General features: G+C 34.6%; 1 protein-coding gene across 5 annotated transcripts in view; it reads left to right on the top strand.

Annotated features, from left to right (window-relative positions):
- The window catches only part of LOC132549337 (protein phosphatase 1 regulatory subunit 12B-like), a 92,993-nt gene extending 71,291 nt beyond the window's left edge, over window positions 1-21,702 (top strand). For 4 of the 5 annotated variants that reach the window (XM_060213268.1, XM_060213267.1, XM_060213266.1 and 1 more), the window contains 5 exons: window positions 6,737-6,862; window positions 9,225-9,371; window positions 9,799-9,849; window positions 11,000-11,086; window positions 14,629-14,713. In XM_060213268.1, coding sequence (XP_060069251.1) covers window positions 6,737-6,862; window positions 9,225-9,371; window positions 9,799-9,849; window positions 11,000-11,086 — 411 coding nt within the window. In that variant the 3' untranslated portion in view covers window positions 14,629-14,713. Of the gene's footprint in view, window positions 1-6,736; window positions 6,863-9,224; window positions 9,372-9,798; window positions 9,850-10,999; window positions 11,087-14,628 lie in introns of all 5 variants that reach the window. The other variant, XM_060213264.1, reaches the window with a different exon arrangement.
- Window positions 21,703-25,690: the final 3,988 nt, after the last annotated feature.

The following is a 25,690-nucleotide window of genomic DNA, read 5'->3' as shown; positions in this document are numbered from 1 at the left end:
CGAAACACAAGATAGGGCCAAGAAAACAGGAGATGGGGGTCAATGAAACACAAGATAGGGCCAAGAAAACTGGAGATGGGGTCAACGAAACACAAGATAGGGCCAAGAAAACAGGAGATGGGGTCAACGAAACACAAGATAGGGCCAAGAAAATAAGAGATGGTGTAAAGTGAACATTGAGATAGGCAAATAAGTAAACTCCGAGATGGCTGGGGCCAAGTAAATATGAAATGGTGCAAAGTAAACACTGAGTTGAGACGAAGTAAACAGGAGGTTGGGCCAAGTAGTCACAGGATGGGGACAACTAAACTCTGAGATGGCACAACGTAAACACTGAAATAGGACCAAGTAAACTCTGAGACAGGGTCTAGTAAACACTGATATGGAGAAAAGTAAACAGGAGATGGGGCCAACCAAACACAGGATGGGGCCAAATAAAAATGAGATAGTGCTAAGTTTTTGCTGAGAAGGGACCAAGTAAAGAGGAGATGGAGCCAACCAAATACAAGTACATGATGGGGTCATGTTAACACGAGATGGGGCAATGTAAGCACCAGATGGGGTTAATCAAACACCAGATGTAGCCAAGTAAACACAAAATGGGGCCATGATTACACTGAGATGGGGCCTAGTAAGCAGGTGATGGTAAACAGGTGATGAGGCCAAGCACATGCTGATATGTTATATAAGTGAATACTGATGTGGGTTAACAATAAAGTTGACCAAACAAATATGAAATTTGGGCAATCAAACATCAGAACTGACCAAATGCAAATTAAGTCTGATATGTAGGAATATTACCTTAACTATATGGTGTAGACACTCTTTGAATAGGCTGTTCTTGAGACTACCTACTACACACTATCAAAGGGCATCTATGTGTCAGTATAATACCTGGTAAACACTATCTAAGGGCATCTATGTGTCAGTATAATACCTGGTAAACACTATGTATCTAAGGTTAGGCCACTGTAAAATCTGCCTGGTAGACACTATCAAAGGTTAGGCCAGGTTAGGCCACTGTAAAATCTGCTGGTTATATACTGAATCTAAGGTTAGGCCACTGTAAAATCTGCCAAACAAATATGAAATTTGGTTAGGCCACTGTAAAATGCAAATTAAGTCTGGTATATGTAGGTTAGGCCCTTAACTATATGGTGTAGACACTATCTAAGGTTAGGCCACTGTAAAATCTGCCTGGTACACACTATCTAAGGGCATCTATGTGTCAGTATAATACCTGGTAAACACTATGTATCTAAGGTTAGGCCACTGTAAAATCTGCCTGGTAGACACTATCTAAGGTTAGGCCACTGTAAAATCTGCCTGGTAGACACTATCAAAGGTTAGGCCACTGTAAAATCTGCCTGGTAGACACTATCTAAGGTTAGGCCACTGTAAAATCTGCCTGGTAGACACTATCTAAGGTTAGGCCACTGTAAAATCTGCCTGGTAGACACTATCAAAGGTTAGGCCACTGTAAAAATCTGCCTGGTAGACACTATCTAAGGTTAGGCCACTGTAAAATCTGCCTGGTAGACACTATCTAAGGTTAGGCCACTGTACAATCTGCCTGGTAGACACTATCAAAGGTTAGGCCACTGTACAATCTGCCTGGTAGACACTATCTAAGGTTAGGCCACTGTACAATCTGCCTGGTAGACACTATCTAAGGTTAGGCCATTGTAAAATCTGCCTGGTAGACACTATCAAAGGTTAGGCCACTGTACAATCTGCCTGTTAGACACTATCTAAGGTTAGGCCACTGTAAAATCTGCTTGTAAGACACTATCTAAGGTTAGGCAACTGTAAAATCTGTCTGGTAGACACTATCTAAGGTTAGGCCACTGTAAAATCTGCCTGGTAGACACTATCTAAGGTTAGGCCACTGTAGAATCTGCTTGTAAGACACTATCTAAGGTTAGGCCACTGTAAAATCTGCCTGGTAGACACTATCTAAGGTTAGGCCATTGTAAGGCCTGCATGGTAGACACTATGTAAGATTAGGTCATTTTACATTTGACTGGTAGACACTTCCTATATAAGTTTAGGCCATTGTAACGTCTGTCTGGTAGACACTACCTATTGAAGGTTAGGCCATTTTACACTTTGGGAGGGAGACACAAACTAAATAAGATTAAGCCATAGTAGACACTACATAATAGTAGGTCATTGTACTATAAACGTACTATAGTAGGTCAGTATACAGATTGTTTCATACACACAGGAAGTTGTTGATTTCGAGTCCTGATTGCCATCTCCTTTTGTTGACCTCTGTTGACCTTTGGGCACCAGCATCCTACTCGAGGTTGCTATCTCCCATAATAACAATCCCACTGCCCATATGTGCAGCCCCCATCACCAAACCAGACACCTCAATTTATCTAGGTCATTTCATCTGAGCAAAAATTGGCCAGATATTCTCAACATATAGTTCCTCTTCTCATAGTTTAGCTGATTGACTGCAATTGACCATTGCCTATGTTTCCAATGCGTGGTCCTGCTTTGAAATTTCAATGATTTTTACATGGTTTCATCAATAAACACTGATATTGCCTTTTCCATATATTAACAAATGTGTTCAAAAAAACATTAATGAAATCTTTTGTTAAACCAAGAAACATCCGTAAAGATTTTTTTTTTTCTGTATTTTTAAAATGCAGACTTTTCCCTCATGGATCTCCTGATATGAATTGGTAAATTCACAGACACTGTTTGATCACATAGAAACATTGGGCTTAATCTTCACAAGATGCTGTTTCCTAGCTGTGTCTAAACTGAGGGGAAAACATTGTTTATAAACATCAAAAAACATTGGTAATGTTACCTGATCAAACTTAAATGTTGTTTATTTGAAAAAATTCTAATGGTGTATAAAAAGATACATGGAGATATTACTAGGCTATCACGTTTCAACATTAAAACGATATGCTAGCTATGTCTATGTCTGAAATGAAAATCTCATCCCCATTTATAAGCAACATTCCTGCCAAAAAGGTTCTCACATTGTTTTGGACTCTGTGGCCCAAACTATATCAGAATTTTGACCCACACCTTTATGAAAAGTAGCTGATGTGTACCCCATCTTACATGAAAGTGTGAAAACCTCCTTTCAGTATTACTAAAACGGTAGATCACCTATGTCATAAGAAATGGTGGTCAACTCTAGATGTCTTCCACAAGAAATGGTGTTATACTCCGTCCTCTATTAGAAATAGTGGAGTTGCCCCCTTCTTCCATGTTAGAAGGTGATTTAAAGTTCTCCTCCATAGGTTTGTAGACCTCCATTGCTATCAGATATAGTGTTAAATATCCCATCACTATTAAAAAAATGTGTTGTAGACCCCCATCAATATTAGAAATAGTGTTGTAGACTAGATAGCTATTAAAAATTGTATGTTGTAGACACTTATCACTATTGAAAATAGTGTTGTGGACCCCTTCCCTTTAAGAAAATTATGTTGTTGAATCCCATCACTATTAATAAAGTGTTATTGGTGCCAGTGTAAGCAGGCCACTTTACCCATAGTCATGTGCCCTGTAGATTGATTTTAATGAAACTTGATTAAATGTTTATCAAAGCTTATAATTTGATACACAGGTGTTTCCAGAACTGTAACCAAAGGGAATAATGGAGAGTTCTGATTGATCAGAATTGAAATGTCTAAAACATCTCTTGTCTAAGTAACCAGGTCACTATACATATGTGTTTATGTAATGGCCCATAGCTCAATTTTATATCAAAGCCTATTATTTGATACATCAGATGTTTCCAAAATTGTTGCTATGGAAACACAATGGAGGCTGCTGATTGGTAATATATACAGTATTGTTCAAATAAGATGAAAGATTGGATTGCAAATGCATTGGTACTTTCTTTCAAAAGGTGCTCTTAGTCACCATGGTAACCAAAAGAACACCTACATTGTATTTTGTGAGGAGGGTTGGGGATGGGGGAGGGGAGAGAGAGTGATATTTACTAGTTATTCTTATTTTGTGCTCATGACCCCTTTCTCTTTAATTCATCAAAATTAGGACATCATTGTTTACTCCTTTTTAAATGTTTACCCAGGAACACTTCTGGCATCCTTCAGAAGGATGTGTAGAATGTTTGAAATCTAGAGTTCAAAACAACATGATTACAGATATTCTAGTGTTATTAGCTTACTAGTGTAGAATGTTTGATGCTTTGATGAACTCAACTTTGACTCATCTTTTGCACTAGCCGACTTTGGGGGTGAGGCTTTACAGAAATAGATACAGAGCTGGAAGCTTATTTCTTACACATGTGACCTTGTCCTCCCTCTCCCTAGAGTGGAAAGGAGCTGCATGTGGGAAAGCATTGTTGTATTTATAGAACTCTCTTACCCTCTCTAAGATTCCAGTGTGAAAATGACTCATACTTCATCAGCCTTCTTCCATGTTTATGTCTGTTGAGTAGTAGACTGAAGGATGTTGTTAGCATTGGGCGTGGACACTTACTTATATTCCCGTCCCTGCTCTACCTTTCAATGCGTTAATTGTTGTTTTTACCAATCAGTAATTCAAGATTGGATGTTTCTTTAGGGTTTGATGTTAGGATGTGTTAGTCATCTCTAAAAAGCATCTATGTTATATAAATGGAGTTATTGATATTGCGTAGTTCTTCTGAGTATATAAATTGGAAGGAATTATATCCTGAAAGTTAAACATTCGCAATGTAAACTGCATCTTGATAGGTTGTTAAAGGAAATTTCAATTGGTTACAAGCAGTTTCATTATAAAAGTATTTAAGTGATCATACAGCGTTTTCTTTGTGACTTGTAATTGGTGGAGCAGTTCTCTGAATTGATAACACACTTTAAACTAGAAGTCTTTGAACCCTTTCCAGCAATTCATTTGCCAGCATACTTATGTTTTTATCCCTCTTGGGAAAAATGCTTGGCCTCCAAGTGAATTCGCTCCTGTTTTTGCAGTGCTGATGCTATTTTGGTCTGCAGTACATTCCACAGTTCTGAGTGTGTAACATTAAGGTAGTAACTGTTTGTTGATGAACCAGTGCCTGTTGTGGTCTATTGTGTTCTTAATGGAACCCTGTAGTACCATATCTTCAGCATATATACAACCTTTGGTATATACCACAACTGGTACCTTAAGTACCACAGCAACAACATAAATACCACAACTGGTACCTGTAGTACCACATCTTCAGCATAAATACCACTACAGGTACTCTGTAGTACCACATCTTCAGCATAAATACCATAACAGGTACCTGAAGTACCACATCTTCAGCATAAATACCACTACAGGTACTCTGTAGTACCACATCTTCAGCATAAATACCACAATTGGTACCTGTAGTCCCACATCTTCAGCATAAATACCACAACAGGTACTCTGTAGTACCACATCTTCAGCATAAATACCACAACTGGTACCTGTAGTACCACATCTTCAGCATAAATGCCACAAATGGTACCTTAAGTACCACAACATCAGCAAAAATACCACTACTAGTACTCTGTAGTACTGCAGCCTCACTATGAATACCACAACTGGTACTCTGTAGTATCACAGCCTCACTATGAATACCACAACTGGTACTCTGTAGTATCACAGCCTCACTATAGATACCCCAAATAGTACCCATTACCACAATCTCACGATAAATACCATAAATGACACCCAAGCTGAAGTACCAAAAAACCACACACAGTACCCAATAGTAACTCTGTAGTTAAGTTATATGCTCCAGCAGATTTAGTTTACATTTGTGTGCAGTGATGCATACTGTAAACAGTGTTCTGATGAAAGGTATAGGTGTAGGTCTGCCATTACCTATCATGTACTACGCATCAATAAGCCACTTTGTCAAACCTTTTAAACTCAATTTGAATAAATCCTTTAAAATTTTAAAACTTTAAAATACCTTGACAGTAAAATGACACTTGGCCTCTTTGTTGGAAGTAGTTTTCGTTTTACAAATATTACTTTGCTCTTCCAAAAGAAAAATCTAGTATTTGTTGTAAATTTGTAAAGCGAGACATTTAGCCTGGGAAGGACATCCCTGTATAATGAGTGTATCTGACCCAGTGTGGAGTGTTCCAGGCACCTACTTTACCCTACTGTCCTATGCTTTGGTACCATTGTTCAATGTCAAATGGTGTTGTCATATTGACTTTTTCTGAGGACGTTGTGTAGTTCTATTGTTGGATGTTTTAACATTTTATAAATAACTTTTGGTGATATCAAACTTATTTATAAATTATTGGTATCGGAGTTAATGTGCATTTAATCTGAACATACTTTTGCCAAGTTTCATTAAACATCGTTTGATATATGGATGTTGAGTGACTGTGTGTATAAAAGAAGTGGATTATCATCTGGAAAGTAACACAAAAAATGTATTATGAATGTAAACATGGTTTGAAATTTTAAGAAGCATGTGTAGAAGTTTGTAGATTTTACAGAGAGCTAGGAGGACTCAAAGCAATTGTATAATTATGTAAACTTAGTAGATGTGATATGGAAGTGTCCAAGCAGAGGCGATTACTGCACAGGTTCTTCTCTGAGGATCACAGTAGAATAACGGCACAGGTTAGATACACCTCATGCATGTGTAAAAATGCAGTTTAAGAATTGATAGACATATGGTAATTTATATTGGTAGATATGTGTTCTTTTTTACTTTTTAGTCATAATCTAATGTTCAGGTTGAAAGTTATATTGAAATGGCGTAACTTTTTTTTTCCAGAGTTCTTATCGCCACAGAGGGCAGTACAGTTCAACATCAGATGTTGGTGACAAGTATTCGTCCCGACCTAGCTCCTATGCTGACCACTATCAGTCAACACCCTCCCTCGACTCTAATTATAAAAAGGTTTGTCACCAGAAGGCGATAAAAAAACACATTGAAGATTTTACAATTTCATACCCTTCCCCACTTGTTTGTATTGTGGAGGAGCCACATAGAGTTACGTACAAAAATCCATCCAATTCATATTTGAGGGTTGTACTAAGGATTGTACCAGTACTTTTAATATATATCTAAGGCTTGTACTATTTATGTATATCTAAGGCCTGTACTATTTATATATATCTAAGGGTTATACTATATATGTATATTTAAGGGTTGTACTATTTATACATATCTAAGGGTTGTACTATTTATATATATCTAAGGGTTATACTATTTATATATATCTAAGGGTTATACTATTTATATATATCTAAGGGTTATACTATTTATACATATCTAAGGGTTGTACTGTTTATATATATCTAAGGGTTATACTATTTATACATATCTAAGGGTTGTACTATTTATATATATCTAAGGGTTATACTATTTATATATATCTAAGGGTTGTACTGTTTATATATATCTAAGGATTATACTATTTATACATATCTAAGGGTTGTACTATTTATATATATCTAAGGGTTATACTATTTATAGATATCTAAGGGTTATACTATTTATATATATCTAAGGGTTATACTATTTATATATATCTAAGGGTTATACTATTTATATATATCTAAGGGTTGTACTATTTATATATATCTAAGGGTTATACTATTTATATATATCTAAGGGTTGTACTATTTATATATATCTAAGGGTTATACTATTTATATATATCTAAGGGTTGTACTATTTATACATATCTAAGGGTTGTACTATTTATATATATCTAAGGGTTATACTATTTATATATATCTAAGGGTTATACTATTTATATATATCTAAGGGTTGTACTATTTATATATATCTAAGGGTTATACTATTTATACATATCTAAGGGTTGTACTATTTATATATATCTAAGGGTTATACTATTTATACATATCTAAGGGTTGTACTATTTATACATATCTAAGGGTTGTACTATTTATATATATCTAAGGGTTATACTATTTATATATATCTAAGGGTTGTACTATTTATATATATCTAAGGGTTGTACTATTTATATATATCTAAGGGTTGTACTATTTATATATATCTAAGGGTTATACTATTTATATATATCTAAGGGTTGTACTATTTATATATATCTAAGGGTTGTACTATTTATATATATCTAAGGGTTGTACTATTTATATATATCTAAGGGTTATACTATTTATACATATCTAAGGGTTGTACTATTTATATATATCTAAGGGTTGTACTATTTATATATATCTAAGGGTTGTACTATTTATATATATCTAAGGGTTATACTATTTATACATATCTAAGGGTTATACTATTTGTATATATCTAAGGGTTGTACTATTTGTATATATCTAAGGGTTATTTATGTATATGTTAGAGTTATATTATTCATATTCATATATCTATATATACTATTTATATATACATCAGTCAAAAAACATGAGTTTAATTGTTTATATGAAGGCATCTGTCTATCCATCTACTTTTGTTTCTGGGATTTCCTAAAATTCTATAAGGTTAAAGGTTCATATTCTCAAAGTTGAGGTTTCTAACAAATGAACTACTGGGATAAACGGTTAAATATGGAAAATATATAGAGAGAGGTAGAGAAGCTAGTGATGAGATGTTGGCCTATAATAATATTAAGATTCTCAAAGAGGACCAAGGTCATTCATGATATTTCTAGGAAATCTCCATTTGTCAAAACCATCTACATGTATGTAAGGCGATTTATATATTGTGGATTATTTTTTATTTCATGTCTTTTACTATGTAGTTGATTTAGTTTAATTGCTGTATGTTTTGTCAGCAGTTGTGAAGATGTGAATGTGTGATCAGTCTAATCACGTACCTGTCTCTAAGTTCTGTTTAGGATCTGTCATTTGTATGATTTAGTTACAAATATGGAGATTTTGATGTTAAAATAACCTGTATCGATTGTTTCTTTAATGTAAAACCAATTACCCTGGTAGTAAGTTTAATCAAATCATGGTCTTGTTTGATAAGTCTGATTCCATCTAACTGTGATGCTGATACCACCGACATGCACTGCAAATTAGATCAGTCTTATTCTGCATTAAGCTTACGAGGTCAGCTTATTACAGGTTAATAATTTTGAATCAGTTGATAATTTTACTAAACAGGAATATCTGTGAGCGTGTGTATTACCAGGCATGTACTCATTTCCATATAGATACAGTAGATGTTATAAGTGTATAATATATAGCACTATGTAGTGATGTACGTGGATGCCATTTGTTTCATGTTACACCATACTTTAATGATTTTTCTCCACTAGCTATATGAAGACGAAAAATATACGACAGACAGACTACGTAAAGAGCTGGATAGGACAAAGAAGGAGTTACTAGATGCTAAGGCAGAACTTGATCGTCTAGTGAAACGGACGGAGGCAAATAAGGCATCTGATTCAAATGATAAACGAGTATGCATTTCCAATACAATAGGACATAAAAGATCTTACAGTATACATATAAAAGAATTGAGGCTGAAATTGATTATGTTTAATTTAAATTCTTTTATGTAAAAATATATTAAACGCTTTTGTAAGTCATGCTAGATTATGTAGTTCTTCTTACGAAGAGATTGAAATAATATACAAAGTTTAATGTCATTTGTTGCAATTATTTTTCTTCCATAATGGTTCATATGTGAATTTCATTATAAATAAACATAAAACACTTGAAATGAACCCAAAAACGTTCATGTTTGAAACAATATATTTCTTGAAGTATTCAATTGCTTACGAAGGGAAGGCAACTAGGACTTGATTGTAAGATTTGATTTAATAGGCTAAAATTTCAAATTGCAAATCTATGTCAATTTAAATTTTGTATGTTTTGTATTTGCAGGAAAAACGGGCATTAGAACGAAAACTTTCTGAGATGGAAGAAGAATTGAAGGTAAAGAGTTGTAGTGGTATCGTATTGATGTCAATCAATACAGATAAATATGAATCTGTTCAGCCTTACTGACTATTCAAGTTTTTCTAAAGTCACAATAGCAACATATGTTGATATTTTACTTATTCCTGCATACCAATTAATTTTAAGTTTTGGAAAAACTGAAATCATAGTTTAACTGTAAGCCAGATGTTTCTCTATTAATAAAAGCTCGCTTTTCATTTTCTACTAACTCAAATTAAAATACATTCATTGCTAATATCTCGTTATCGTTACAAAGAAAGGTGCTCTGAGTTTCTAATACAAATTGTCATTTTAATCATTGATTTGAAAAAAGCAAAAAATATCAAGTGAATAACAAAAAGAAATACACTTTTACAATGAAATAAACAATCATGGCACCTATCTTTTAACTTCGTATTAGAGTTAGCTCCCTTGATACAGATTCTTCACACTATTTTACATAAAGGTAGCTGATGTATGTTGTATTGACTTCCAGCATAAAGCTATGATTAGAGCTGAAAACATAAAACAATAAGGAGAGATTTATATATTCAAGCACTCCATGTCAAATCTGTTAAAAATTGTATTTGAGGAATTTAGGAACACAATTGATATATTAGTGTATTGTAACAAGTTTTCTATAGTCTTGGTATTCTGCAGCAAGTTCTAAAGATTATGGTCTTGTATTATTGCAATAACAATTTTTTATTGGAAAAAAGGAAATAGAAGAGAAAATCAAATTTATCCTGGTTTATCCTTATTTCAACTGCTCTTGAAGTCCCAAGGATTTCAAAAAAAAAGAAAAAAAAGATGTACCATAATGAATTGAAATGATTAAAAAAGATGGTGGCAAAACTTAAGATTACATTTTAACAGGTAACATCTTAGATTACTAATATCATGCAGTCATGAGTAAAGAAAGATGCTTTGAATGGTTTGATATTGCTGTTTACTTTTTTTTTATTATTAAAAAAGGTTTTAAAGAAAAAGTAAAACAACACGATTGACAAACAGTAATTCAATTTTTTCATAATTATTCAAGGCACCTGTCATATTTAACTTCATAGTAGAGTTAGCTCCCTTGATGCAATTTCCTTGCACTTTTTGTGGCAAGACAATTGATTTGTAACATTATCTTGATTTCCAGCATATGGACAAAATTAGAGCTGAAAACACAAAATTAAAAGAAGAAAATAGAGCACTTACTCGAGTCATATCGAAACTTTCAAAATAGGTAACATTGTCCTTTGCCTAATCTGCATTGAGACAGTTTGGAACACCCTTCTAACTGGACTATGCATGCGTTGTTTGCCTCTTCTCACATCTTCTGACACACCGTTAATGTAGTCACTGTTCCTAGATCAGTAGCAGGGTTCCCACAGTCTCTGCAAATAGCAACAATTTTAAACTGTCAATAAGCAAGGGTATAATTTGTATTTACAAAAATGACAAGTTACATGGACAATTCTGTAGCGAATCATAACACTAAGGTAGTTTTAGAAGTGTATCAATTAGTATCCTAATTTGTTTGTGATGTAAACCTTTCTAAGTCCTTTAGGTAAACTTACTGAAACTCAGGAATGTAAAAATTGACTGAAATCATAGGTTTCATACTGAATTCCTCTAATGATAGGAAGAGATGGCACAGAACTACCACTATCTAGTCATGTAATGTTAGCTTGATATGATGCAGTGGAGAATATTTAATTTTCTGTGGGAGCCCTTGGTATGGAAGTCTTTGAAAGTTTGGGGTTCATTTGAGGAGCATGGCTACCATCTGGATATATAAACTAATAAGTACTGACTCGCAATGTCAATTGTAGCTAGCTGTTTCATTTAGGCAGTAAAATATTCAGTTTATATGTCGCTGCTACAAATAAGGAGATGGTATTAATTGATAGAGTTTTAATCAGTCTTTCTACTCTGTATGACATCAACGTTAGAGTTCACATGCAAATGTAAGACATCAATATTTTGAAAGGTTTCATTTAGAATTTGCATTTATTTCTATTTCTTTGGTAAAGTCCTATGTTGAGCCTCATTTACATCAAAGAATTTCCAAATTATGTGTACCAAGGTATGTTATTTTGTCCTGTGTTAGTTAATATTCTTATCAATTTGTAACTTTTAGGGCAGGATATTGTATCTGGTATTGTTTGTTGTTTTATTCTTGATTTTGGTGAACGTTTCGCTTTTAGACTGGAAGTTACCCTTTTTAAGGTGACAACTTGGTCATCTGTTTTTGTAACCAACCCAATACTATCACTGCCAAATTAATTGTAACAGATCAGGGTGGATTTGGCACATTCAGATTTATATTTTGTGATGCAATAGATATGGTTTTGTCCAGCTTTACTGTGATGATTTGTACAGTAAATAATATCATCATTGTGGTATGGTATTGAAATCATAAGTGAAAAATAAGAACCCACTTTCTCAGTGAATTTTGTTGGGGTCTTTACACTTGACTTTTTAGCAGCAGTTTAAAAATGTTTATAAATTTAATTTCTGAGAGGTATATCAGATTCCAAAATGTTGATGAATCTGATGAGACCCCTAAATAAAACCAAATATGTGACTCAAAATTTTCTCTCGGGATTGAATATTGAACATAACAGGAGAGTTGTAGGAGACTGTCCAGTATAGTGATATTATGATAAAGGGAGATCATTATCTCACACCTGAATGTTTTAAAATTATGTATAACTCATTGTTTTCCCCAGTGCCATATTTTGGTTCCCTATTGTTGTTTTGCAATCATTGCTTTTGTATGGCAGGATATCAGACCTGAAAGTGAACACTTGACTCCAAACATAATAAGCTGTTATGTCGATTGAGCTTTGAACTCTGTTGCCATGGCTTTGTGATGCACTTGTTCTGTGACTGTCATGTCGTATGTTGAAGTTATTATTTGTTATATCATGCACTTTTTATTTTCTGTTTCTGTTTTTTAAGTGTTTGTCAGGTCCAGTTGATATCAATAGATATTCCTTATAATGTATGGTTTTGACAAACCATTTTTGCAAATGCCAGCAAAGCTTAAATCATGACCCATTGGTTGGCTGGCCCTAAGGTTTGTGTTGATATGATAAACAATATTTGTTGTAAACATTTGTATTAGTTTGTAGCTTGGCTTCCCCATCACTGGTGTATTATGCTATATACATCTTATGTTTTTGTTTGGATTCATAATGTATTATTAACTTCCAATATCATTTAAAGTATTAGAAATAGTTATCAGGGTTGAAGGAATCCATATTTTCATATTTTTTTTTTTAATAATTTGACAAAATAGTAATATTTACTGATTTTTTTTTTCTGTCATCTGTCAGAGTTTTGGTGTTGCAGTCTCTCTCTCTCTCTCTCTCTCTCTCTCTCTCTCTCTCTCTCTCTCTCTCTCTCCCTCCCCCCCCCTCCCTCCCTCCCTCCCTCTCCTCTCCCTCTCTCTCTCTCTCTCTCTCTCTCTCTTGAAAGAAAGTTAAACTAGTCTGTCAGTCTTCTTCATTTAAAAGTATTGCACACTCAGTGTCCTACATTTCTTGTCCTCTGTCATGAATAGGAATACACACTATTGTATCCCTTTCTTCTTGGTGTTACATGCAGCTGTTAGGGCTATATCTGATCATTTTTAGTCAGAATGGTTTGTAGATGGGATGTTTTAGGAGTATTAGATGTCACAAAACATTCAATGTTAGATTCACTATGTATGAAGGTGCAGCAGAATGTTATTTACCACTCAGAACTGCACACTTGTGATAGAACGGGCTTGCCGTAGTGAACATCACACGTCTGGCAGTGACAGAATTGGAGTAGGGTCATGTGTTGTGTTGGGTATATTTGTCTCGTTTTTGATTGTACCTTTTTTTTTTCTTTTTTTTCTTTTGTTATTGAGTTAAGTTAAATTTAGCTTCTTCACAGAATGGTATAAATGGGAATGCATGAAGGATTTTGTGGTGTTTTTGAATTAATTACACTGTATGATATTAATGCTGTAGTACAGAAGACACACAGAATTAGAATTAGTACATCTTAGTACATCTTAGTAGCTGTAAGGAGTAATGTCATCAAGATGTAACATATATAAGTAACAGGAATCGGTGATTGGGTCAGAAAAAACACTACATTTTATATTCATCCAAAAGTACTGGCATTATATATGGACATGCATGACTTAGCTGGATTAGTGTTTTTTTCCATTAATGAAACAGATACATGATAATTTGATAGTTGGAAAGTATCATTATGATTGTTTTCAATGTTTTACTAATTTGATGAAGTTTTTTTATTGTATAGGCAACGTGGATTTCCAATTTTTTGTGGATAGATATTATATTAACCAGCACATATGCTCATGTGTAGATTTAGTTCAACAATATATTCATGATATGTTGATTTTGATAGATTGATGCAGTATTGCTTGTCAGTAATATATTTGATTGAAGTAGATAATGTTTTTGACCTTTGTTATCAGTTCATTGTTTGTATGATACTTTTGTATAATCTTTTTTTTTTTTTTTTTTTAATCTAAGTATATACCAACAAAGTTCAATGTGTGTAAATCAAGGGAGATAACTCTACTACATTTAGTTGAAATACTACCATAATTGTAATCTATCACTTCTCATGTCTATAGTTAGAGACGAAACAATAAACAGCAGCACCAATATCTTTCATTCATTGATGCACATTATTAACAACCTTCTGAATAATTCAGAATGAATGTATGTATGTATTATCTTGTTCCCTCAGAATTAATACAAATTTCAATTTTTACAGAAAATGGATCAACTTAAAGATGATAACAAGCGCTTAAAAGAGGAGAATGGTGCGTTAATCCGAGTGATAAGCAAACTGTCAAAGTAGTCTTTCAGGTGGCTGGTATGGTCAGCATTTGGCCAACCAGTTGGGAGACTACAGCGAATTTAACGGAAGGTGCAATGTTCTTAGGGGATGCAGTGACATTTGGAATTACAAGGAGTGTATGCATGTGTGTGGACGTTGATTTGGGTGGTCCTCGGCACATAGTGGAGGCACTTTATCTCCATAGCAGAGATAGTTGCATGGACGAACACTTGGATCGCGGTATGTGTGGATGTAATATTAACAGTCCCGAGGACATAACCCTAGCTCCTGCCTTAACATATTCCGACACAGGATAAACACAGGTCCTGCAACCCAGTTTTATCACATGCTATTTGCGTTAGTTTGACATGTGCACCGTACGTCTTTCGGGATATGCTTCCTTGCGGTGCATTTAGCAACATCAGTGACAAAGTGGACATCAAAACATGCAAGATTGTCGAGGTGATGATTATACATTACGTGCCAAGCATTTAGACATATGAGGAATTATGTCTATAGTGAATGTACATGCTTGTCCTAGTAGGATGACAGAAGTCATCTTTGAACGACACAGATGTTGACTTAAAATACAATATGTTCTTACCCACAATTTTTTTTAGCAAAAATGTCATATCATCTGTCATCTTTCAAACTGACTCTTAATTTCAGCTTATTTGATAGGTTTTAATTTTCTGGGTCACTTTCTACCTTCTTTGGTCTCTTTCTATCAGGTGTAAAGTAACAGTGACAGAGGTGAAGTTTAGCCACACTTTAGCTCTCGTCAGTAGTAAGTTAAGTCTGTAGGTGCTCATATAAAGTACCTAATATATTAAGCTTAGCATAAATTTGTATATAGCTTTATAATAAATGAACTATAATATATCTGTATAGGAACTATATATGTAAATTAATATTGAAACTATAAATAGAATTTATATTTACTTTTATCATTGCTTGACAGAGATAAAGTGTGTTTAGACATCACCTTTTGCTACTGTATCTTTCAAATAGACATAACACTACCCCATAAAGGTCCCTTGTGTTAATTTGGGTCATATAAATAACTGTTAAAGAAAGAGTTCTAGAAAGGAGGTTTAAACTGTTAATGTCAATTTAATGTACATGTTCAATAACAGAAATTAAAACAGTCTGAAATTGATCAAAATACATTTTATTCTCGTCATTCAGTTCCTTGCGAAGGTACGTAAATACTGTTTTGTATACGAGATATGTTAAAACTCAATATAAATTAAGATGTTATCATTTGTGGCCATACTGGTTTAATTTTTTCATATTTTTGAATGAGATAAAATTAAAAGTTGTTTTTAATTATTTCAGATATAGACTCTTTATGTTTAGTTTGTAAGAAATAAAAAGAGGGGGGACTTTTTTTTTTTTTTTCCTCATTGTTTCAGACATCAAGCATCGGTTTTTTAAAATCCTTTTAAGGAAGTGGATCCTCAATTCATGAATGTGCATCTAATTATTTGTTGAAAGAACAATAGATATCTATAAATTTGAATTTGAAATGGAATATAGAGGTTTTTTTTTGTTTCTTAAAGTTTTAAGAAATAAATATATTAGAAGTAAAGTTATAACATGAACCTAAAAGTGACTTTGTTAGAGTGTTTGTTCATGAATTATGTGTTAATGTACACAGGGTAGAGGAAAATTTGTGTAATTTTCCAAAAGTACATGTATATCCATATGATAAATAGGTACATTTCTTCATGTACCTTAATCCCATTCTTTGTCTCAAGTCTGTAATTGTAAATGTGTCCAGTAGGCTAACTGTTCAACACTTAAGGGGATAGAAAACATGCTAGAAAATTCTAGGCTTCTCTGTCGTTACAGAGTGGTTTTTGTCTGATGCACATTTTGATTTGATGGGTTTTGGTTTTTTTCCCACTTTTGGATATTTATTTAGGAACTTTTGGTACATCCATATTTTATAACAGTCGGTATTCTCTTTTTTTTTTGAAAACCTTATTTTTTATGCTTCATGCAGTTGACCACGATGTTCCTTAGAATGTTCCAGGAATGATAAAAAAATTCTGTTAAAGAGTCATTTAGCTAAGGAGTTGTAGGAAAAACTATAGGAGGTCACTGAAGGTAACACATTGTCTGTGAGGTCAGAGATTACTGTTGAGTATTGCAGAATGCTAATTTATGAAGTTACCTCCCTTGATTAAAGTTTGTTTAATCTCCTGACCTCAGAGATGTAATATTTGCACAGGGACATTTATACTACACACGATGATAAGATTAACGAAAGCTAACTACCATATATGTATTTATGTATCCTTCTTGTAGCTCAACGTCAAGCTAACTTACTTAAAAAACATGTACATGGAATATTAACAGGTGACCCAGATAGTTCATTGTTTGTTACCTATTTAAGTCTTAAACAATTGTATGTATTCTTGTGTAAGATTTCACAATACAGTGTACAAGGAAATAGTAGATATCCTTTGTTTTGAGAGTAGTAGTCCGTTATGTATCTGCTGCCTGTTTACGTTATACTGGCACTTGTTATGTTGATATGGTCTATACAGACACATTTGTAGGACCCAGGACAGTTTTCTCTTGCGGTGACATCAGAAAGAGTCACATGACTTCACATTGACCAGTCAGAGGGGAGGATTAATAAGATAGTGCTGCACATGACTCCTCTCTTTCCATGTTACAATATGGTGCTAATAATCGCAAAATACATTGTACTTCTTTCATGTTTCCATGGCAACCACAAATAAATCATGAATGTAAATTTTTTTTTTTAGTGTGTTCATAAGTACTTTGTAATTTTTGATTGATTGTGCTCATTACAGTTGATAAATTATGTATGGATAATGCTCAGCCTTTTGAAAGGATTTAATCCTGATTGTAACATACAGTAGTCAGATTTGTGTAAATGTAGAATGTCGGGAGACTTCCCCGCTGATTCATCGGACCAGGTTGACACCTGTGACCATCAATCCCATACTACCATATTCTGAACATGACATCAGATGATGCAGACCTACCAGATTGAATCATTCCCTCCTATCTACCATTTGTGTGGTGAGAAATTATTGAAACGTTTCATTTCCAAACCAGTTACTGGTCAGCTAATTTCTGGACATGGTTTTTGCATTATGTGTGCAAACATGCATTATATGATATTTTGTTAAATAAGATAAATTCGTCGTCAGGATTTCTATCACCCAAAATTCTGAATCTTTAGATTAAATTAATAAGTGGCGAAATGTAATGAAATTATGTTCTGTCAGGCACGATCTTCAACTTTCAGGATCCAAAAATAAAAGTCTTATTTAAATGAAGAATTTTGTCATTAACTATGATTAATTCATCATATAGCTTAAGTAAGTCATCAGCTATTCCACCATACATCATCAGGTGTGCAAAAAATCATCAGAAGAAGAACAAATGATATCAAATTCAGTACTATTCCACTTCCAATATGAGATTAAACATGTATGATTACTTGTACATGACATAAATTACCTGTATAGCTATTTAAACATGTGAAAAATGCCAATTGTAAATAATAAAACTTGTAAATATATGTATATATTGTACATATAGTCGCTTTGGGACAAGTAATGTTAGATATTAGTCTTAAACCCTAAATATGCATTATGTTTCTAGCAATGTTCGATAACAATTGTACATGTCTATATTATGAATATATATATTTTGATCTCAGATATTATGGCTTGTCAAAGCTCTATTTTCCAAATATTATATTTTGACATATTTTACGTTTTTTGAATGCAAGTGATGGCCATGATGATGGCCTCCTTCTCCACTAACTGTGCGCCTGGCACTCCCTACTGCCAAATCTTGCTGGGTTTCACTTAAATAGGTTGATAACTTGGTAGTGTATCTCTGATACGGACAGCTGACATTGTAATATCCCCAGTGACATTACTGGGTCCAAATTGAATTGGTATGTCCATACCAGACAGACACTTTTACATTGCTGCAGGTTATATCTCTTGTTAACCTTAAAACTCATCAAAGTTGGTGTTGTTAGGTCTTGTGCTAAATTTGGTACCTATCTCTTGGCCATAAGCATCAGATTTGCAACTGCAATTGGTCCGTACCTGTCCCTGGTCTTCTATTTCATTGGTGTGATATTTGACCTTTGATGCCTTCTGACCTTTGCAGATTTGCCTCCCTAAGTGACATGTTGGACTTAGGGCTTGCTTACAATGTCGACAGCTAAGTTGCCATGGTAACAAGATGGACTGCACACAACTTACACATAGACTTACCATTGTTTGTTAAAGCACCAGGTCTTTGAGCTTACATGAACTCTGACCTTGTCTTCAAGGGCCTGAGTCACTGACAATCATTTGTCAGTGACCTTTGACCTTCAGGACGAGGCCTCTGTGTCTCTCTGGGTGACATGTTGGACCCAGAGTCAGCTCTGGATAGGTGATCTTTGACCTCTGGCTGTTTTAAATCCTAAAGTCACCCGATTTTGATTGTTGTTGTTTTTTCTCTATTGTTAATTGTTGCCATTTATTGTTGTTACTTTTGCATGCAGGGTTTATGACCAAGTCTATACTGTCATTCCCTATGCAACTGTACAATATTATATATTTATTGCTTGTTCATGTTTTTGGGGGCTTTTCCCTGCCTTTACTGTATTAACAACTGCTTGACATAACAGACACCTACCACCATCGCTTCCTAGCTCACTTTAGAGCTTTTCGGTGCAAATGTTTTGTCGTGAATTTCGTCTTGGATGGAGGAATGGTAGATGTGTTACTATGTCAAACAGGTATGGTCGCCACTTGTTTGTGTATGGACCTCGGTTATGGTAGCCTAGCAAAATAACTGGATGTCCCTGGTCTTTGTATTTGTCTACTTTTAGCAGAGCCAGGTGTATTGATGGTTATTATTTGGTATTGTACATAATAGCACCCCAGTTGTCCGTCCTTGGTGATAGAGGACTGGGGAAGACTGTCTTTCGGTGACATGTTGGACCCAAAGTTTGTACAATATTGATAGCTGTGCTACACTTACATAAGTGTCTAATTAGTTAGACTGACCTTAAGTTTGCTATTGCTAATTGTTTAGCTAGGTTTACCGTAGTGTGCAGAGTAGATAGCTTATGTTGCAAGGTCAGTCTCTCTCTTCCTTATTTCTTCACCTCTATTTCTGCCTCAAATTCTTCTTTCAACTAAATAAAAAGCGACAATCTAAAAAAGATTTCTGTTTTTAAGCAATTTTCTCTTGAAGATATATTGAAATCATACCAGGTATTTGTAAATGTCAAACATGAATTATTTTTGAAAGGTTTGGGAGATGGGGAATCTTTATTACTTGATTATTACTTGTTGATGGATACGTCTGGTAAGAATGCTGATATCACAGCCTTCATTGTCCACTGTTTGTCATTGCTAACAGAGTTCTGACCAATAGTGGACGATGTGGGTGTAGGTGTTCCACAGTGACATGTTGGACTCTGGACATGCATACTTACCACATTTATTCCAAAATATTAATGACAAATTATGTGAAGGTAGTACTGGATATTTTTCCTACTTCTTTCTCTTTTCCTTCTAATCTTGGTGGAAGCAATCTCATATTCTAGCTTTTTTGTCAATTCCTGGAACTTGATTGTTTAAGTTATTTGTTCAGGAATTTTGTAGAAATATTTTTCCAAAACTAGTCAAGCTGTGATCCACACTCCATGGATGTACCTATAAGTGAAGAACGTGATATAGAGAAGCTGTATTTCCAGGACATAAAGGGTCTCACTTATGCATTCCAGCTGTGTTTGATACAGTGTGGTACTTTTCACTGCTGTCTCCAACATCCACTGAGAAAATTCTAATGATTCTAAAATACATTGGTTACGGTGTCTCCGATAAGTTCATTACTGATGTATTACAAAGCAAAGGTTATCTGTTAACAATCGCAGACTGATTTAAAAAAATAATAAGCCAGTTTTTGAGATAACCAATTTTCATGACTAACTTTTTTTTTTATCAACACAAGATTCCTCTTTGTTTTATAGAATAAAAGATATTAACTGTCAAAGGGAAACAACTCAGCACAAATATTCAACAAAATGGATTCTTGCAGATGAAATGGGACCTCAGATATTCATATATATAATATTATATAATTTTATACATTGTAATACTACATAACAGAACATCTAAATGTTATATTGCCATGGATGTACATAGAGTGTGACTGAAGTACGGGTCTATTTCCCAACATCAAGATTTCAGCATTTTCAGAGTTTTATGGGGGTTGTTTTACATGATGGCTTATGCCTAAAACAGTATTATGTATGATTTTGTTTTGCTTTTTTCCTTCCCTTAATGATGTTTACACACATTGTGCTATATATGTAGCATGGCCAGTGCTATATACAGGTCAGCTTTGACCTTTGACCTAAATCAAATGCATAGGGACTTACTCCATTTGAGTGATCCCATGCCATGAATTGCCAAATTTGTGATAGTTCCTAGAAAATAGCCAACATCAAAGGTGTCTTTCATAGAAAGTTTAGAAGCTCCCGTTGTTGATGGAGCTTGGACTGATGATGCTCTGGGTGTTGCAAGGACAAATTGGATTGCAGCAGGCTTCGACACCTGAAGCAACACAATGTTGAATTATGTATGTAGATAAAATTTTAGTGAATTTTCTAGTACTGACCTTAGTTTATATAATATTGATGTGGTTGCCATGGAAACATTACATATAAAAATACCTTTGTGCATTTACATTTTGTACATACCTATGTGCATAAGAAAGTTGCTAATTTTGGAATGTTTACCTTCTATGAATACTTGGTCATGTGATTGGTCATGTGATGATGCATCACCCAAGGAAATGTTTTGTATGCTGCAAGTGCCGAGTCTACTTCCTTTGCATGTTGTGAAATATAGAAATTGTAATCAATTCTGTATTGTAATGATTCCTGACTATTTGTGTAGGAAAATAGCTGTGAAACTACTTAATAAAAATAATTTAAATTCAAAACTGCCTTTGTCTTTCAATGTCACATTTTAAGCCTACCATCATATTTTTGTCTCTTTGTCTGTAAACAGTGACCCCTCTGTCTTTAAATAGGTGATTGCGCGGTCTGTAAACAGTGACCTCTCTGTCTTTAAATAGGTGATCGCGCTGTCTGTAAACAGTGACCTCTCTGTCTTTAAATAGGTGATCGCGCTGTCTGTAAACAGTGACCCCTCTGTCTTTAAATAGGTGATTGCGCGGTCTGTAGACAGTGATCCCTCTGTCTTTAAATAGGTAATCGCGCTGTCTGTAGACAGTGATCCCTCTGTCTTTAAATAGGTAATCGCGCTGTCTGTAGACAGTGATCGCTCTGTCTTTAAATAGGTAATCGCGCTGTCTGTAGACAGTAATCCCTCTGTCTTTAAATAGGTAATCGCGCTGTCTGTAGACAGTGACCCCTCTGTCTTTAAATAGGTGATTGTGCTGTCTGTAGACAGTGACCCCTCAGACTGTAAACAGGTGATCTCACCATCTGTAAACAGTGATCACTCCTTCTGTAAACAGGTGAATCCTTCATCTAAATATGTGATTCCTCTGCTTGTAGGCAGCATTCTTTCCTTCTGTAGACAGTGTTCCTTCCTTCTGTAGACTGCGATCCTTCCTTCTGTAGATGGTGTTCCTTCTGTAGACAGTTATCCTTCCTTCTGTAGACAGTGTTCCTTCCTTCTGTAGACAGTGTTCTTTCCTTCTGTATACAGGCGATCCTTCCTTTTGCATACAGGTGATCCTTCATCTAGGTAGGTAGTCCCCTCTTCTGTAAAAAGTGACTTTTTGCACCTGACACTCTCTTCTTTCTAAACAAATAGTTTCTTGTAAATGTTGTCTTTGACACTGCCTCAATTTCAGCCTTTAGTTGAGTGGTTGCCCCTGTGGTGAAGCCTTTAGTGGAGTGGTTGCCCCTGTGATGAAGCCTTTAGTGGAGTGGTTGACCCTGTGGTGAAGACTTTAGTGGAGTGGTTGCCCCTGTGGTGAAGCCTTTAGTGGAGTGGTTGCCCCTGTGATGAAGCCTTAAGTGGAGTGGTTGACCCTGTAGTGAAGACTTTAGTGGAGTGGTTGCCCCTGTGGTGAAGCCTTTAGTGGAGTGGTTGCCCCTGTGATGAAGCCTTTAGTGGAGTGGTTGCACCTGTGGTGAAGCCTTTGATTCCGTCCTCATACCTTGATTAGTAGTAGCTACTCCCAGCTAAACAATCTGTGACAAACTACAAAACTCAGTTCGACATTATCACAAAGATACCTGAATATATTGCATTCTCCTGAAAACTTCTAGGGAATACCTTCTTGAATGACCTTAGATATAGATTGGACAATAAACAAGATATCCGGTTATAAGCCTTTTATTGAAGTTTACCCCATTGTTATAAGTCTTCATAAGATAATGTCCAGCTATACCTTCAGTTATTTCCAATAAAAATTTGTTTCAAACTCTGATGATACTACTGTGACCTGATGCAGCTGTGCCCTACAACATGGTTTTAAAAACAATCACCTTTAGAGGGAAATTATGGCGCCTTTTTAGATGACCTGCCTTAAGCTGAAATTAAGCGCAAATACTCGCAACAATCAGGATGATAAATTTGAATGATTTAGAACCTAACACCTAGAACATCACTGACAGACCTACTTCCATATATGTTCAGTGTTTCAGCCCATCAGCAAACATATTTCTTTCTAAGCCTTTAGGTCTTTTGTAAGTAGCTGACTTCATCTGTACACCTGGAATATATCGGATTTTTTTTATGTTCCTATATTATCGACTATGTATTGCTGTTCTTTTACCTATGTACTTGTAAACATATGAGATATAACTGTTACATTGAGTGTTTTTGTTCTACCCACCCACCCCATCCAAGTTCATCCCATCCAGCATATGTAATCATCAGGTCTAGTACTGGTGTTATAGCAATTCAATGGAGATTTAAAGTGTTTTAACTTAACATTTCATACATCAATACCCACTTTCAAAGATTTTTAAAGTTTTCCTTGTCCATAATTATACTTGATATATCAAGGCCCTTGACCTTGCAGAACTTGAGAATTTCTCAGTATGTACCTAAAATAGCAATTTTCAACTTTTACTCCTATAAATACATTCAATAGCAATCGACCACAGTATGCTACAGGCAAAATTTCATCACCGTCTTCCTCTTGGTCTTTGAGAAAATGATACTTAGATATTATGACATTGCTGCCCTCTGTTACCTTAAATTGGGTCAAGGTCATTTATATGAACAAATTAGATAGCCAATGTCCTGAGCATCATAAATGTAAAATATCTTGTCTGTAGGCCTTATAGAATTTGAGCTTTTGATCCTTACTGATAACTGGAAGCTGACAATTGACTAAATGAAAAAAAGGAGAGGGTCCTGATAATTGTTGATTTGTTTTTGTTTGTTTTTAAAATATATTCAAATACAATATATTCGGTCAATAATTAGTATGACGAATTAAAGTTAAAATCGGACATTACGTCATAGTGGCCATTTGTTTTCCTGATGAAGTTGAAACTAGTAGAAAACATCTTGGGTAACCTTTCCCATAACAGTTTAGCAAAATATAAGTAAATGATATAAGTCTAAAACAAGTTTTATCAATTTGTCGGCATTTTAAGAGATCAAGCGGAACGGTAAATATTGAAGAAAACCCGAAGGCATTTAATATATCGGAATGACCTTTTGCCTCCGTCTGCAAAGAAGTTTTCATAAGTAACACAAAATGAGAAAAAAATTGTGACTTTTGACCCAACAACGAGGGTTTTTTATGACATATTTTGTATTAACATGTAATGAGGAAAAGTCAGATAAAAAAAGGTCATCTACAAATAATATAACTGCACAAACTCTGTACAATCAACTATTGTCGAGATATGGATATTTAATTTGTTTTAACATATGACGCCGTGGCGGTCATATTGGATTTATGACCAGCTTAGAAATGTTGCTTTGACACCTTTAGATACGTACCTACAACATTCTAAATAGACTATAAACCTTCATGTTATCGATCAGAAGATTAGGAGTCCATAAATTTTGGGGGAAAATGATAACAATAATGATAAAAAACAACAATCACCTAGGTTTTTTAACCAGTTGTTGAAAAATCTTAATCTTTGACTGACCATGACAGAAGGCGGACATTTCTCATATGATCCTGTTTTTCGGGTTGACGGTGAAATATTCTATTTTAGTCACTATATGTCGTTCTATAACGAAACCCGAACATATCAATTTAAATTACTGGAAAATCTTTATCGAACGATCATGATTCAGCTACAATGTTTACTCAGTAATACTATACATGTAGGTACATCTCTGGATACGCGTTTGTGGTTAGAACACAGCTGTTATTATAAAATATATAAACAGGATATTATTGTACAATTTTATAAGATTTTAATGATTTCGGCTTGTCAGTTTCGTAGAAATAAAACTGTTTTGCAACAAAGATATTTTAACATGATGACACATATATTTGTCAACAGTGGTAATGTAAACAAGGAAATGTGTGTATATCCGTGGCAAAATTGATACAAACAGTGAATCCTAGTCAGAAGTTAGCAGTAAAAGCATATAGACTACAGGATTTGAGGGATTTTGAGAGTTGAATGTCCTGTTCTTTAAATTCTAAAGTCTAAATCTGTCTATCAGTGGTTCAAAAATGTTACGATAATTTATATTAGCATTCACAATTTAGACTTTTGATATTAACATAAATTTTACATATTTACGTGCTATATGTACACTAGTGGGCATGCTGTTATCAACAAAGTGTAGCCGAACACGTTCCGTTTTGTATATCATCTAGGCTACGACGCAAGGCACTTCCTAAAGATGTTTACAAATGAAGAATACAATCCACAGTATACACACGTGAAACAGTAATGATCATAATAAAGAGACGTTCAGTTTCATAATCAAACGAGAACTGAATGTCTTGTATTGCTCTTCCGTGTATT

Source organism: Ylistrum balloti, unplaced genomic scaffold, assembly GCF_031769215.1.
Source record: "Ylistrum balloti isolate Yb309-2 unplaced genomic scaffold, AGI_CSIRO_Ybal_v1 Utg370054, whole genome shotgun sequence".
In the NCBI taxonomy this organism is placed as follows: domain Eukaryota; kingdom Metazoa; phylum Mollusca; class Bivalvia; order Pectinida; family Pectinidae; genus Ylistrum; species Ylistrum balloti.
The sequence above is the reverse complement of the archived record's forward strand: the minus strand, read 5'-3'. Positions and strand labels throughout refer to the sequence as shown.